At 39.3% G+C, this 17172-nt stretch overlaps 1 protein-coding gene across 1 annotated transcript in view; it reads right to left on the reverse strand.

Moving 5' to 3' along the window:
* The window catches only part of jdp2b (Jun dimerization protein 2b), a 30220-nt gene extending 26272 nt beyond the window's left edge, over positions 1–3948 (reverse strand). Inside the window, exon 1 of the mRNA XM_028821731.2 lies at positions 3783–3948. Within this exon, the coding sequence (XP_028677564.1) occupies positions 3783–3870 (88 nt within the window). The 5' untranslated portion in view covers positions 3871–3948. The remainder of the gene's footprint in view (positions 1–3782) is intronic.
* Positions 3949–17172: the final 13224 nt, after the last annotated feature.

Genomic DNA, 17172 nt, shown 5'->3' on the forward strand with positions numbered 1-17172 from the left:
AGACAGAAATGCTAACAATTGTGTCAAAATGCACACAACCGTAGCAGTCAATACAGGAGGCTTTAGGATCTTCAGTTTCATAAAACAAAAAAAAAACTGTGAAGAGCTGAGTTTTCAGCCCTGAGAATGTAACCAACATTTATAAATGTAGCTCCACCACTGCAGGGCTGGGGTTAAGAAGTGACAAGTAGCAGATTGGCAACTCTACAGCAGTGTCACATCTAGATAACTGAGACCTTGCTGGTGTAACAGTGAACTAGAGGCACACATATCCAGGTTCTCAGTAAACCAAAGCCCAGGTTTTGAGCCACATATGGGCCATACCTGATAGCCTGCTATACAACAGTAACTTTATTATTAATTATGCACTATGGAAATCTAAACAGTAGCAATTACTTAAAATGTAGCATGGTTTCATACATCTATAACATTTAGTTAGAAAAGTATACAAATGTTTTGGAAAAAAAAAACAACTTTGCTCTGTCAGATTCACAGCTGGAATATTGAAGATGTTGTTAGATGGCTGATGTTATTTTCATGGGTGGGGGAGCAAAGGAGGCACTGGCTCAGTGGGGAGCAATCTCATTACATCTCTCTGTTTAGATACTGTTCCGACTGAACCCAGGGTGTCCATATGAGTGGATTTTGCCTTTTATAATTTTGTTTTCATGAGTGTAACGTGATGTCAGGTGTATTGAAACGAGGGGTAGGTGTTGGTGTGCTCAAGTGAACTTGCACACCTACCATTGGCAAACGTGGTTTGAAGAAAAAAAAAAAAAAAAGAATTTTTCTGTTTAAGTCGCAAGAAATTACAAGTGTTACCAAGGAATTGCCCCGACTGGGAAGCTGAGTGTGCACGTTTCTAAATCTCTGCACAGTAAACCTTGGAGGATTGTGCTTCTTTACTCATCGGGTACATTTGCCTATACTGACCATCCTGAAGGGATACCTACTGATTTGTTTGGACTACATGACAGAGGATGTGTGTGCCTGCTCTGAGAGCAGCAGTTTATTCACTCAGTATATGTTTAGCATATCTATTGGTACTCATTTATATTAATAACATTTATATAGTGCTTTTCTAATTACTCAAGGCACTGTAGGGAAGCTACTTCAACCACCATTAATGTGCCACAACCAACAAGTGATGGAGTGGCAGCCACATTAGCTCTTTGGTGGTGAAGGGGTGAGAACAAGAACCAGTTAGAGACCAGGGGTGATTAGGGGTCACAATGGACGAGGCCATGATAGGCAGTTTAGCCAGGACATCAGGTAATGCTCTACTCTGTTTGAAAGCTGTTCGGGGATCATTTCTGACAACAGAGAGTTATGGCTTCGGTTTTACATCACACCCGAAGGATGGCACCATTTTTTCAGTATAGTGTCCCCGTCACTGTACTGGGGCATTGGGACCCGCACAGAGACCACAGGGTAAGCGCCCCCTGCTGGCCTCACCAACACTCTCCAGTAGGAACCCAAGCTTTCTTGGTTGGTCTTCCAACTACTGACCAGGTCCAAACATATTTAGCTTCCAGTGAACTCCTAAAAATACTGGTTCTTTAATGGCATTTAATAGGGTGGTTGGTTCTTAACAGAACCATTTCTTGACAATGAACCATTTCATTCTGGAAAGGGTCCTTGAAATGGTTTTTTGGGCTTTGAGAACACTCCAAATATGTGGACAAAACAGAAATATTTAATGTATTGTAGGCAACCTAACAGACTGAGGAAACCTGAACTTAGCCTGAGTTATTGTATACACCAAGAGGCTTTTTATAATAACGGACCTATTGTTATTTCACTAATGTCTCAGCATTCAAATCATGGCTAAATAGAGAACTTGATATGGACCAAAAGTAAAGGTTCTTTCTGGGACCTTCATGTGAATGGTCCATTTGGGAACCAAAAAATGTTCCCCTATGGCATCGCTCAGAAGACCCCCTCTTGTTTATGTAAGATTGTGGAGTGCAGGTGGCATGGCTGCATTATTTGAATCTTTGAGCATTCATTTAAAGTGAAACATTATACTCTATCAATATATATTTCTTAAAAGAGGGCCGAATCTCGTCCTAAACCAACTGCCTGCTTGAAGGTCCCCAAGAGGTTGGGGTGGAAGGTGGAAGGAATTGTGAACTTCTCATCTTACTACTTTGGTTGTAATACATTTTCTAAAAATAAACACAATATATAAAATGGGGGCTGGGATTGGCTCCAGCAGACCCCCGTGACCCTGTGTTCGGATTCAGCAGGTTGGAAAATGGATGGATGGATGGATATAAAATGGGTAATAACTGCACATTGTTATGCGCAGTGATGTTTTGAAGTCCTATTAAAACATTTTTTGACAAAACCTCTACTTTATTAAGCAGTTAATTTACTGAGATTTTAAATTTCAAAATAGTACTGTCTATTTGCCAACATTTACAATACATCAAGCATTTAAATGTCCATTCATCAATCCATTCTTTGAACTCACTTTATTTCACTTGAGAGAGATTACTCCGTCCTAATCTTCTGTGCCACATTAAACTGTTAATACCATAAAGCTTTTTAAATAATACATACCTGTACAGTTCAAAGCAAATAGTTAATTAAAAATACATTACAGATCAGCAAAGAGCCTTTGATAAGAGGCTGTAAATGTCAATCAAACATAAAATTAAATTTAAAAAAAAACTCAGTGGGACTGTATAGAATGATAGCAAGAAGTGATAGCTCGAAAAGTTAGCATCGGTATGGCGGCTTCAAGCAGGGACAGTTAATTCCAAGATGCACTAGAAATTTACAAGAAATACTAGCAAAATCAATCTAACATCTTTAAATCTTTGAAGAGATGCCAGTGATGTACAGGTGAATAGACGGCACCTAAAGTTAACGTCAGCGTCATTCATTTGTCAGCCCAGTTCTTCTAACGAGGGGGCTTGAATTTAGACACATTTAGCCAAAGTATTTTAGCGACATCAGGTGCTAAGGCAAGAAGCAGTCCTAGGCGGAATGCTAGACCATCGCCAATAAGCAACAAAAGTCTGGACGTAGTAAGCCATTCGTAAGACCGCTGCAGCGTTTGCATAGCATACCGTGTGCAATAATTTAGCAATACCATCTGCGAAAACGTGGTTTTCTAAATATTGTGCAAGTCACGCCAAAACGAGCGCCACCCTCGCAGAGGATCACCGCAGTCACACGCTCACGTGCGGTTATTATCTCTCCGCTAACCCCGAAGTGAGAAGCCCGTTTCTGAAGGAAGTCACCCGCTTGCTGTTACGTAAGTCGCTGCAGCTCTTAATTGCGTCCAATCTGGACGTTTTCGGGGTAAGCTTGCGCCTCCCGGCTGGCTGCTCCGGACATTCTCCGTGGGCTCTCAGACTTTGGACGCTTTTCTGGCCCGCCGTGCTGTTTTTTTTTTTTTACACATTCTCAAGAGGAGGACGAGGAGGAGGTGGTGGGGAAGAAGGAGAAGGAGTATTAGCTCTACAGACAGATCTTCACGTTGTGCAAACTTTGCACAATAAGTGCGAGAACGTAACTTTTAGTTAAGCGCATGCAAGCAAAAGATCACCCCTCCAAGAAAAACACACGCACCGAAAGCGTCGGTAAAATGCACAGAAAACAGCACCGCACATTAAGACCTCTACACGCCCATCACAATCTGACGCCAGACTTGCATGCAGTTGCAGAGTTTCATGATCAAGTTAAAAACTTTTTCCTCTTTTCTTTCCGGTATTATTTTCTTTTACACCCAACACAGGGAGTGAAGTGAGCGAAACTACTGTTCCGTGTACCTGAATCTGGTCCCGATGCCGAGGGTTCTGTTCTCTTTAGGTCAGCTGAAGGTCGGATGTCGGTTTTAAAGAATGGAAATCGTTGCATCAGCCCGTTTTTATACCGATCCCCTGACCGGGAGGGTTTGGGAATGCGGAACCTACTTGTGCCAACCAGACGTAAGCACTTGATGTAAAAATACATTACGGAGAGAGAGAGAGAAAAAAGTGGAAACCCCACCCCTAGCGACCAGAAAACAAACAACACGTTGGAGAGAGAGAGACGGAGGGAGGGAGGGAAGAGGGAGACCGAGAGGAAGGCAGAGAAGGAGCACACGCGGAATTGTTAGGTAGGAAATACAAAGTCCCCAGCAGGAGCGCTCAAAGAGCTGTAAAGATCAGAGTAATCCTGCTAAGGTATTCCTATGAGTAACCCACGCAATACGAGACCACAATCCACAAGGATTTAAAATTCTAAAGCACTTCAACTGTATCTTAAAGAAAATTCCATTAACTTCTTGCGTTTTTTACAATACATGCCCGGCTCATCTTGAACTTCTATAAGTGGATATCATCAAATGGATGTTTATCTTTTTTGTAATTATGAAAAGTTTATTTTTCAGTGCAAACCAACCGGCAATTCAGTAGCAAATCTACAGAGGGAAATGATCCACTGAGAAATGTAGGCAAGGTACATGAAACCATTTCTAGCAATGTAGTTGAAAGAAGCGTGTTACGACATTTAAATCCTATCTTGTAAACTTTAAAACTGAACCCACTGAACACCAAATTCACATTGTGATTTCAATTATCGATGTAAAGGAAACTAAAATTAATGCTGACAAAACTTAAGCAGGTGGCTGCACATCATCTCTCACAACACATTCAGCATAAAAAAGCACAATATCATCCAAAGAATCGCTTATATAGCTGAGAAAAAATGAAATGATTTAAATAAATCCCTTACAGAATGACAGCAAACAAAGAAATGAAAATTGCAAGAACCTACAGAATTGGATGTCTCGTTAGTTAACCGTCAGGAGACAAAAAAAGTACAGATAATGGTTCACATTGAGTCTGTCCTGGGCCACTTTTACAGACTTCTATTAATGACACAGATTTCAGCATAGATTTGCAGATGACACTAACATTGGATGAATGTCAAACAAAGAGGCATCAAAAGCAGTTCAAGACTTCCTACTGGGTAACACTTAAAGAAAATGAAGTTACACGTAGTAAGTGCAAAGAGCTACACGTGGGCAAACGGACCATCAATTATAAATGCAAGATGGGAGACACTGTCCTACAGGAAGAAGCAACTTCCGAAAAAATGTTGTGACCTAGGAGTCCCAAAAAACACTTCCAAAAATGGCCAGTAGAGGGTGAAAATTGTCAAACCTGGCTTGGAACAAGGACAAACGCTAACTTTATACAGATAAAAATGTTTTAGCACCACAAAAAAGCTCTGTCAAACAGTGAAGCTATGTAGACCACAAAATGCATAAAGGATTTGCCTGAACAGTGAGACAATCCCAAGGAAACACAGAAGGTCAAAAATCCAGATATGTCAAAAAGCACAGTAGAAACACAGAAACTCACCAAAACTCCAAAAGCATTCAAGATGAACCGCCAGGAACAGTGGGAGACCCTCTGGATTTATGGGGTGGACGGCAGATTGTGGTGTTAACTGGAAGGCAGCCCCGTCTCTTGCGGATCACCCACAAAACCCATTGAATATGACAGTGGCAGCTTATAGACAAGATCAAAAACAATACTGTATATAATCAACAAAAGCAACATTAACATAAATAAATGGCACAAAAATGAACATAAAAGACATGAAACAAGAATTTGAACAACCTGATAAAATGATTTAGGAGTTTATGCTAAGACACAGTTTTATCATCTAAGCAATATACAGAAGCAATTAAAAAGACAAAAAATAATGTTAGTCATATTGTAAAAACTGTTAAATATTAATCAAGGGGTGTTATGCTTAGACGATATAAAGCACTAGTGAGACCACATCCTAAGTATTGTGTGCAGTTCTGGTCATCATGGTAAAAGAAAGACAGAGCGGCACTTGACATTGTGCAGAGGAGAGCAATCAAGTGCATCCCAGGACCTAAGGACATGTCCTACTCTGACAGACACAGAGAATTAAACATGTATAGTTTCGCGCAGAGCAGACTGCGTGGCAACCTAATACAGGTCTTCAAAATCCTCAAAGGCATTGATAAAGTAGATCCAGCAGAAATCTTTCACTTTAACAGTGAATCGTGTTCTCTGTGACATTAGTGTACCATAAAGGGGAAGCACGTTTAGGACTGAAGCCAGGAAGCACTTCTTTACTCAAAGAGTTATGGGACTCTGGAACAAACTACTGAGTCATGGAGTTGAAGCAGAAACCTTGACAACCTTTAAGAGGTATCTGGATGAGATATTGGGACAGCTTAGCTATTAGCTAAACAAACGAGCCAGATGAACTGAATTGTCTTCTCTCATTTATCACATTTCTTATGTTCCATGTTCTAACTATATATGTCCATTTTCTGAGTCTCAGTGTTTCAATACTTGTTGGTGAGTTAGGCCTACTATTGCAGCAACAGGAACAAGACAGGAATCCTAGACATTTGGATGCACATTTGCATGTGCTAATACATCTTTACAAAGCCACTGCAACAGCATGCCTCAGATATGTGGTTGGATCTGTATTCATTAAAGAAGCCCACTGAAACACAATATAAATGCCACAGAATGCATCCCAACCAGGAATTAAGCCCCATTTCAAGCTCTATAAGGTGATGGTGCTACTCACTTTGCTTCCATACTTTGCAGAGGTACACTCTTCAAAATAATGGATCTAAAATTGTACTTTTTTATTTTATTTTATTTAAATCAAAAAACATTCCATACATGCAAGTCAAGTATAGAAAAACTGGTTTGAAACAAATCGCACTTTTACTGGGTTATGTGATTCCTCATTGAGTCATTGCTTGACAAAGAACCATATAATTCTGGGAAGTGTTCTGTACATATGAAATTGGTTCTTTGGGCTCTGTAAAGGTTCCTAATATGTGGACAAAACAGAAATCCTTAATGTGCAGTAAGCTACCTAGCAGGATACTAACAGGTCAAGGAAACCTGAACTTAGCCTGTGTGGTTGTAAGAGCAAGAGTCCTTTTAAATCTGCTGTAATCTATTTGTCATTATTAATAAAGCCTGTTATGGGCAAAAATAATAGTTATTTTGGGAACTTTAAGATCTTCAGACAGATCTTTTGGGAGCCGAAAATGGCTCCCCTATGGCACCCATCTGGAGAACCACTTTGGCACCTTTATCTGTAAGAGTGTATGAGGATATTTAACTGTACAGGGCTCATCCAGTTTTGCATATCTGGGTACTTGCATTTCTTGCTCTTTCTTCTTTCACAGGATTTGGGTGAGAAATGTTAAGAATATACATATACAGTTAGGTCCATAAATATTTGGACAGAGACAACTTTTTTCTAATTTTGGTTCTGTACATTACCACAATGAATTTTAAATGAAACAACTCAGATGTAGTTGAAGTGCAGACTTTCAGCTTTAATTCAGTGGGGTGAACAAAATGATTGCATAAAAATGTGAGGCAACTAAAGCATTTTTTTAACACAATCCCTTCATTTCAGGGGCTCAGAAGTAATTGGACAATTGACTCAAAGGCTATTTCATGGGCAGGTGTGGGCAAGTCCGTCGTTATGTCATTATCAATTAAGCAGATAAAAGGCCTGGAGTTGATTTGAGGTGTGGTGCTTGTATGTGGAAGATTTTGCTGTGAACAGACACCATGCAGTCAAAGGAGCTCTCCATGCAGGTGAAAGAAGCCATCCTTAAGCTGCAAAAACAGAAAAAACCCATCTGAGAAATTGCTACAATATTACGAGTGGCAAAATCTACAGTTTGGTACATCCTGAGAAAGAAAGCAAGCACTGATGAACTCAGCAACGCAAAAAGACCTGGACGTCCACGGAAGACAACAGTGGTGGATGATCGCAGAATCATTTCCATGGTGAAGAGAAACCCCTTCACAACAGCCAACCAAGTGACAACACACTCCAGGGGGTAGGCGTATCGATATCCAAGTCTACCATAAAGAGAAGACTGCATGAAAGTAAATACAGAGGGTGCACTGCAAGGTGCAAGCCACTCATAAGCCTCAAGAATAGAAAGGCTAGATTGGACTTTGCTAAAGAACATCTAAAAAAGCCAGCAAAGTTCTGGAAAAACATTCTTTGGAGAGATGAAACCAAGATCAACCTCTACCAGAATGATGGCAAGAAAAAAGTATGGAGAAGGCGTGGAACAGCTCATTATCCAAAGCATACCACATCATCTGTAAAACACGGTGGAGGCAGTGTGATGGCTTGGGCATGTATGGCTGCCAGTGGTACTGGGACACTAGTGTTTATTGATGATGTGACACAGGACAGAAGCAGCCGAATGAATTCTGAGGTGTTCAGAGACATACTGTCTGCTCAAATCCAGCTAAATGCAGTCAAATTGATTGGGTGGCGTTTCACGATACAGATGGACAATGACCCAAAACATACAGCCAAAGCAACCCAGGAGTTTATTAAAGCAAAGAAGTGGAAAATTCCTGAATGGCCAAGTCAGTCACCTGATCTTAACTCAATTGAGCATGCATTTCACTTGTTGAAGACTAAACTTCAGACAGAAAGGCTCACAAACAAACAGCAACGGAAAGCCACTGCAGTAAAGGCCTAGCAGAGCATTAAAAAGGAGGAAACCCAGCATCTGGTGATGTCCATGAGTTCAGGACTTCAGGCTGTCATTGCCAGCAAAGGGTTTTCAACCAAGTATTAGAAATGAACATGTTATTTCCAGTTCTTTAATTTGTCCAATTACTTTTGAGCCCCTGAAATGAAAGGATTGTGTTAAAACAATGTGTTTTGTTCACCCCACTGAATTAAAGCTGAAAGTCTGCACTTCAACTGCATCTGAGTTGTTTCATTTAAAATTCATTGTGGTAATGTACAGAATCAAAATTAGAAAAAAGTTGTCCCTATGCAAATATTTATGGACCTAACTGTATGTACAATACATTTTTTTTTATAAAAGTTTGTGTTTTCCTTTCAGTGTTTTTTTTTTTTTTTTAGTCCTGGACATTCTAGAACATTTAGTGTTTTTCACAACGTATCAGTTCTCTGTGACAGGCTTTTCCCTTCAGGGTATCTCTGTATGATGCCACATTCATTTTACGTCTAATCTTCAGAAGTTTGTCCTCTGTCTCCTGCCAGAGTTGTGAATTGTTGCCATGTGGTTTAGACTTCAACCACAGATGTCTAATTTCTTTAGAGCTGCCATAACCTCTTTGTGGCCTTGGTGACAAGTGTCTTTCTTGCCTGGTTACTCACTTGGTGTTGCTTGTGCATTCACATTCCCCCATTCTTTGTATAAGACGTTAATGTTCTTTAGGGATTTTTATTACTCTGAGACATTTGCCTACTTTTCTCTGGTCATAGTTGTTTAACTATGAGCTAACCCTCATCTGATGTTCTTTTGCTTTTGTTGATGAAGTTTTCTTTCTTCAGATGTATTGATTGATTTGAAATCTCAAGCCATGGCAAACACCTTCACTGTGCACACATTGTCTTGTGTGACTTCAGAAGACAATTGTATCAACATTTTTAGTTGTGTCAAAGTGAATCCATGAGATCCAGTGAAATCATTCATTTTTTTCTTTTTCTTTTTAATTATTAAGGAAACAAATTTATAATTTTGGTTTTTACTTGAAAATTATAATTTGTTCCCCAAATTAAACACATTATGATTTTATGATGTGCTGCAGTAAAACACCCATAAGTAGTCCTAATCTTCAATTGCATGGTGGCAAAAAGGTGCCAGTCAGTGGAACATCTGGGTAGTTGGTTTCAGAATTGCATGACCCACTTGGTCCTTTTAAAGCTTGAGAAATTAAAATTTTATTCTCTGAGATTGCAGAGGGTTGTAACATTTTGACTACACTCTATTAATACAAATATGATTCAGCTGTCTCTAACTTTGTCACTCTGGAGTTTATTGTCACAGACTCTTCATTCCGGACTCTGCTGCTTATTATCATGCCACTGTTCTTCTTTAAACATATTGCCAGGTGAAATCTCTTTCTTTCCAGCAAATTGGGTTGGTAGCAGATATTTTGTTGAAGGCTCTGTGCTAAATTAATCTGTCTAACTGGATGTATGACTGTTAACCCCAGGTAATGGAAAACTGCTACAAAATCATATACGTTCATAACATTAAACAAAGGTTTCTTTCATTCTAAAAAAATTCTGAAAAATGGCATCATGGGATTCAGCAAAACCTGAGTAAATGAAATGTTGTTTCAAGGAAGTATGAAAAATGTCAGTGTAAATGATTTTAAAATTCACACATTTACACTCAATTGTTGAATTTTTCAGTTTTCTGTTCCTTAACTTTCCCATTTACCAAAACCGCAACAGAAATCATTTCTTGGAATTTTTAAAACAAATGTTTGCTAATATGTGTAGCTCAGTGTACAGCCTTCTAACTTATTTAGGTGCCATAATTTACTTGCTACATGTAGTGTGAAATGGACAGGCTGGGGTTTACATAGCTTATTATCTAGAATGATGTGTCCAAGACCTTCTGGGCGGTCAAGGCTTGCCAGCTTGACCTCAGATGTTATTAAGGGCTGAGTCTGTTATACTTGGACACTTATGAAAGACTTGCAGAAAGTTCACTGTTATTATCTTCAGATGTGCACATGGCAAGCAAACTCATTCTTAAAATGTAGCCATTGTACAATTTCGTGGACAGCTAGGGGTATTTATCATCCACTGCCAAAACTGAGTGCCAGTGGTGACAGATGAAGGAAAGGAGAATTGTATATGATGGCTGGTAGTGAGCTGATGCCTAGGAACTGAAGCACATCATAGTAACGTCAGACTGGCTTTCTGTAAAGGAGCAGAACTATTTCAAAACTTTGTTTTTCAGTAAATGCAAAACAAAACATTATAATCTTTGCATGGAAAAGTAGAAGAAAGTTGATTTTTTTTCATATATCTTAAATAGATGCTGCTGGCATCTTTAAGTGTTTCGATCAGCAGAGCAGGACAGCTTCAGTCCTTGGCAAAATACGCCATTGAATTTGCTCATGTAGAATTTTGGAAAAACATTGTCTATTATTAAAAAATAAAAATGATTGCAGCTGTAGCAATCATCACACCATATATGATTTAAAGGAAATGTAAAAGTACTAATAAATGATAAAATAAATAATCAATCTGAGATATGCCAAGCTATGACCTGTATTCACACTGAACTCTTTATGAACAGGAAAAAGAAAATTCTCTTTTTTTATTTTTAAGGCAAATTTTATACCTTTTTACTGTTCATAGCATTTTGAAATCAGTCAGTCAGTCATTATCCAACCCGCTATATCCTAACACAGGGTCACGGGGGTCTGCTGGAGCCAATCTCAGCCAGCACAGGGTGCAAGGCAGGAACAAACCCTGGGCAGGGTGCCAGCCCACCGCAGGACACACACACACACACCCACGCACACTAGGGACAATTTATTTTTATTTATGATCACCAGTGCACCTAACCTGCATGTCTTTGAACTGTGGGAGGAAACTGAAGCACCCGGAGGAAACCCATGCAGACACAGAGAGAACATGTAAACTCCATGCAGCAACTCAATGTGCCACCGTGCCGCCCATTTTGAAATCATTTTGGTCTTAAATTGACAGCATATGTAGTTTATTTTGTTATTTTCATAAAAATGTTATAGCCTTTTACCATTCATTATTTACTCCGCTATAACAGTTCAGTTGATTGTTTTTGTGCAGGCGCCGAGTGCCATGGCAAGTTCTCTGGTATAAACTTTAACAATTACTAATCACACAATGAGCACAAATGAACTGGCCATAGTTCATCAATCAATTAATGGACAGATACTGATGGTTTCTGTTTATGTTTAATCAGTTACTGCCTTGTTATTTGTGTGTTTTAACAAATCTGCTTTTATATACAGTATGTACCAGTTCCATATTTAGTAATTAGTGTAATCTATACTTGTATTTTAAATGAGAGCTGTTCATAGCACTCTGTAAAATAAGTAAAAAAAAAAAGACACAGATTTTTTTAAACAGATAGAAAAAAAATACTATGATAAATCAGAGGTCAGCAATATCTGTCCATTAATTAATTGATAACAGAGGAGAAGAAAACAAAAACTCTGGTTAGAAGCATCCATGGAGTAAATAAACCTCTAGAGGGTCCACTGTCCGTTATTAGAAATAACGTTAGACACAGTCACAGTCTTGGAGACCTCGGCCAACCATCCGTCCAGCCCCTTCTGGGCCTTCTACTGTAAAATCTGCGTTTGGCTGTCTGATAGGATGACAGCGTCTTTACATCCATTGATTTCGGTATCCACGGTGGCGCAGTGGGTAGCGCTGCTGGGGACCTGGGTTCGCTTCCCGGGTCCTCCCTGCGTGGAGTTTGCATGTTCTCCCCGTGTCTGCGTGGGTTTCCTCCGGGCGCTCTGGTTTCCTCCCACAGTCCAAAGACATGCAGGTTAGGTGGATTGGCGATTCTAAATTGGCCCTAGTGTGTGCTTAGTGTGTTTGTGTGTGTCCTGCGGTGGGTTGGCACCCTGCCCGGGATTGGTTCCTGCCTTGTGCCCTGTGTTGGCTGGGATTGGCTCCAGCAGACCCCCGTGACCCTGTGTTCGGATTCAGCGGGTTGGAAAATGGATGGATGGATGGATTCCGGTATCTCAGGGTAGAAAAGCAGCTTGGCAGTAAGGCAGTGGCACCAAGCGCCCCAGTAGGATAACGAGAAGAGGAACAGACTAGAGGATGTAACAATTTATAATTATTGTTCTACTTATATTTTTGTACAAATGATTAACAAACTGAGATGCAATATATATATACAGCTAATCAGCAGCTGTAATCAGGATAGGCCAGACTAAAATGTTCAGCCTGGGACATTTTGAAATTGTTCATAAAGAACACCATAGGTAAATTATTTTTTAGTGTCATTTATTGTTTGTGTGGTGGCACATTGGTATGCTGGTTATTAGTGCCAGATCTTAGAAACTGGTTCCAGAATCAGTTTCCAGCTGTATGGCGTATGCACTTTCTCCACAAGTTCATGTCAGTTTTATTTCACAGCCTGAAGCTTTCGTGTTAATACTAAATTGTCCTAGTGTAGGTGAGTGTATATGTTCTATCCAGATTTGGTTGCTGTTTTGAATTGCTGCAATGATCGGGTTATGGAGGGAGAGACACCAGACTTGAATGTACAAAAATGAATTAAATGGTGTCAACAAGTGGGAGAAAATGTGGCTAACTCCTTTCTCTTCCTCTCTTCTAACTCCAACCATGGCGTGCAAGTCTCAAAAAGGAGCTAAAGTGGAGGGGGATTTCTTTCACCACGTATTAAGTCGTAGGCTTTACACTCGTAATATGTCCTAACAGCTGTCTGAATATAATGCACCAAAATCCCAAAAATAATGACCCTGTGCTTCATTTATTACGCTGCAAACCACAGACAGGGAAGTATGGCAATCTGCTGATGACTGTGTCTATGTGAAAAACCACACACAGACAACAAAAATAAGGCAAGTGCTTCATAAATATGATGGAGGGTTGTTGGTTATCTACTTGCTTTGGAGACTGAATGTATTATTTGTGAAAACAGCTGTTGTAAATAACTGACTTTTTACTTTTTTGGTTGAGTTGTTTTCTATGCCAGCTATCCCTTGTTTCACAGAGAGGGATTGTTAGTGGGCTTCACACCGTGCTGAGAGACTTCATTCTCATTTGCTTTACCACAGTAGAATAAAACTCATAGATATCTGGTTGGACACATAGAATGTACAGAAATATGATCATCTCTCTGTGTTTACTAAGAGATCTCCATTAGAAATTAGAAAATTATCTCACTTTATTTTATCAGCTAAAGAATGGGGAAAAAATACTTGGCGACTTAGTTCATACATGTAAGCAAAACTATGGAATTAGTAAAAGAAAGAAAAGATGATTAGATTATGCAGCTTTTCTTTTGACATCAGGAGACTGGATATTACCAGAAAGCAATACTCATTGTGGTCTTCTTAGTTGTCTACAGTGATGTTTTTTTATTAATTTCAAAAAGGGAGTACAATATTATTAGCACAGTGTAAATTAACTAACTAGCTAGAATTATATCCATCTATTTCTCCTTTATATTACCTGTTTATCCAGTTCAGAGTCACCAGGAGTTACTGCTTCTTCTGGCTAAATTTTTTTTGCATGGTGGGAATCCATCCTGAATAGGGTATCATTCCATCGCAAGGCACACAACACACACACACAGTCATGCAGTGCCAATTTAGACTTGTCAGTTAACTGGATTTGCACTTGTTTGAGAGGTAGGAAGCAAACTGGAGTGCCCATAAAAAATTAAAAACAAAACGGCAACATCAATTTATTTCTTGTATATCCCAAAATCATACAAAGAATGCCACAATAGGGTTTAACAGGCCCTTGTTTTTGACGGCCCTGAAGCCTTGTCTCCCTAAAAAGATAAGTAAAAAACTCCAAAAAAAAAAAAAAAAAAAGCGTTTCACAAGATTTTTTTTCCCACTACAACGCAAGTCAGAGAGACAACCCATTCCAGGTAGGTTGGGCACGCAATGGATATCAAAAAATGGGGTAAATACAATGCACAAAACAGAACACAAGTAATCTTTTTTACAGAGCTAAATGGACAATCTATCATTACCACCTCAGAAATACAATATAACGGTGCAAAATGCAAGAACAGATTGTACCACTCACTAAATACAGAACTATCACATATAAGGATTCTGATTTGTTCAGATACATCAAAAACAAATTCTGAAAACCTCCACCAGATGGACCGCTTATATATAAAGGCTCAGACCCAGAAGGGGCGTGGCTTAGATAGTATATAGGGGTGGGGTTAGGGGTTGTCTCAGGAATGCTTGAAGCTGTGGAGGAAACGGGAGATATTGTTAGCGACAGCATCCCTGGAATGGTGGGGCTTACCTGAGCCTTCTGGATTATCCCTAAGCACACACATGTGATGCAGACAACCTAGGATTCTTGCATCTCTAAACATTAGAATTGCTCTGTCATTTACTTAATAATTAACTTTTATTGAATTGGTTGTAACAGGCTTGTGATGTGCTTTAAAGTTCCTAAGTTGCTACTGTAGGGATTAGAAATAAAGTTTCGAGGAATAGTTATTTTCTCTAATCATTGTAACGAAGAGTGGCAATAGGCTGCATGTTGATTAGCATGTGGTAATAAAAATTTTCCCTGTACATATTACATGTCAAAATATAAGCCTGTAAAAGTATTCTTCCAGCTGATGAAAACAAAACAGAAAGCTAATAGTGTAGTAAAGGTTATCACTGAAAAGGGCTCATAGAGTAATGTTGCTTCATTCAGCATTACTCTGAACATTACCATGACATCTGTCATTAAAGAGGCAAAAATTACAGCCCCCAGGGTATAGGCTGGGAGCATAACCAAAATATGTGGCCAAGGGAGGCAGACACTTGAGGGCATCCTTCATAGCTTACATTCATTACTGGATTTTTGACAGGAGGTGTACACAGTGTTCAGTTTTGAGCTGAATTACCATTTGTCTTGCACAAATTGTGGAAGAAAGTATCTAACAACAGCTGGCTTCCATTCAATGTGTGAGAATCTAATTGTAATGCCTTGATCCCAACTCCATCTTAGTCTATCTGAAGGCTTAATATTGGGTAGGGCATCTTTTAAAGCCCTTACTTTTCTCCAGTACTATAAAGTTTTTCTGCAATGTTGATAGTTGTTTAAAAGAGAAATAAAAGTAGTTTAAATTAAATTAAAAATATACTGAAATTATTAAGTTTTATATGTTTTTATTTATGACTAAATAATTATATACAGCAGCATCAGACACAAAACAGGAACTAATCATAGAAAGGATACCATGCAATTGGAAAGCAAGTACACAAATTCCAGCTATTACTTCAAGAAGATTTTTTATAATCGCCGCTTTACCTAACAAACATTTTTGGAAGAGCAGAAAAGATACAGTCATATGAAAAAGTTTGGGAACCCCTCTCAGCCTGCATAATATTTACTCTTTCAACAAAAAAGATAACAGTGGTATGTCTTTCATTTCCTAGGAACATCTGAGTACTGGGGTGTTTTCTGAACAAAGATTTTTAGTGAAGCAGTATTTAGTTGTATGAAATTAAATCAAATGTGAAAAACTGGCTGTGCAAAAAATGTGGGTCCCCTTGTAATTTTGCTGATTTGAATGCATGTAACTGCTCAATGCTGATTACTTGCAATACCAAATTGGTTGGATTAGCTCATTAAGCCTTGAACGTCATAGACAGATGTATCCAATCATGAGAAAAGATATTTAAGGTGGTCAATGTCAAGTTGTGCTTCCCTTTGACCCTCCTCTGAAGAGTGACAGCATGGGATCATCAAAGCAACTCTCAAAAGATCTGAAAACAAAGATTGTTCAGTCTCATGGTTGAGGGGAAGGCTACAAAAAGCTATCTCAGAAGTTTAAACTGTCAGTTTCAACTGTAAGAAATGTAATCAGGAAATGGAAGGCCACAGGCACAGTTGCTGTTAAACCAGGTCTGGCAGGCCAAGAAAAATACAGGAGTGGCATATTCGCAGGATTGTGAGAATGGTTACAGACAACCCACAGATCACCTTCAAAGACCTGCAAGAACATCTTCCTGCAGATGGTGTATCTGTACATCGTTCTACAATTCAGCGCAATTTGCACAAAGAACATCTGTATGGCAGGGTGATGAGAAAGAAGCCCTTTCTGCACTCACACCACAAACAGAGTTGCTTGTTGTATGCAAATGCTCATTTAGACAAGCCAGATCCATTTTGGAACAAAGTGCTTTGGACTGGTGAGACAAAAATTGAGTTATTTGGTCATAACAAAAAGCGATTTGCATGGCGGAAGAAGAACACCGCATTCCAAGAAAAACACCTGCTACCTACTTTTCAAATTTGGTGGAGGTTCCATCATGCTGTGGCTAGTTCAGGGACTGGGGCCCTTGTTAAAGTCGAGGGTCGGATGAATTCAACCCAATATCAACAAATTCTTCAGGATAACGTTCAAGCATCAGTCACAAAGTTGAAGTTACACAGGGGTTGGATATTCCAACAAGACAATGACCCAAAACACAGTTCAAAATCTACAAAGGCATTCATGCAGAGGGAGAAGTACAATGTTCTGGAATGACCGTCACAGTCCCCTGACTTGAATATCATCGAAAATCTATGGGATGATTTGAAGCAGACTCGGCAGCCATCAAATTTAACTGAACTGGAGAGACTTTG

The sequence above is a fragment of the Erpetoichthys calabaricus genome, chromosome 16 (assembly GCF_900747795.2).
Source record: "Erpetoichthys calabaricus chromosome 16, fErpCal1.3, whole genome shotgun sequence".
Lineage (NCBI taxonomy): Eukaryota > Metazoa > Chordata > Cladistia > Polypteriformes > Polypteridae > Erpetoichthys > Erpetoichthys calabaricus.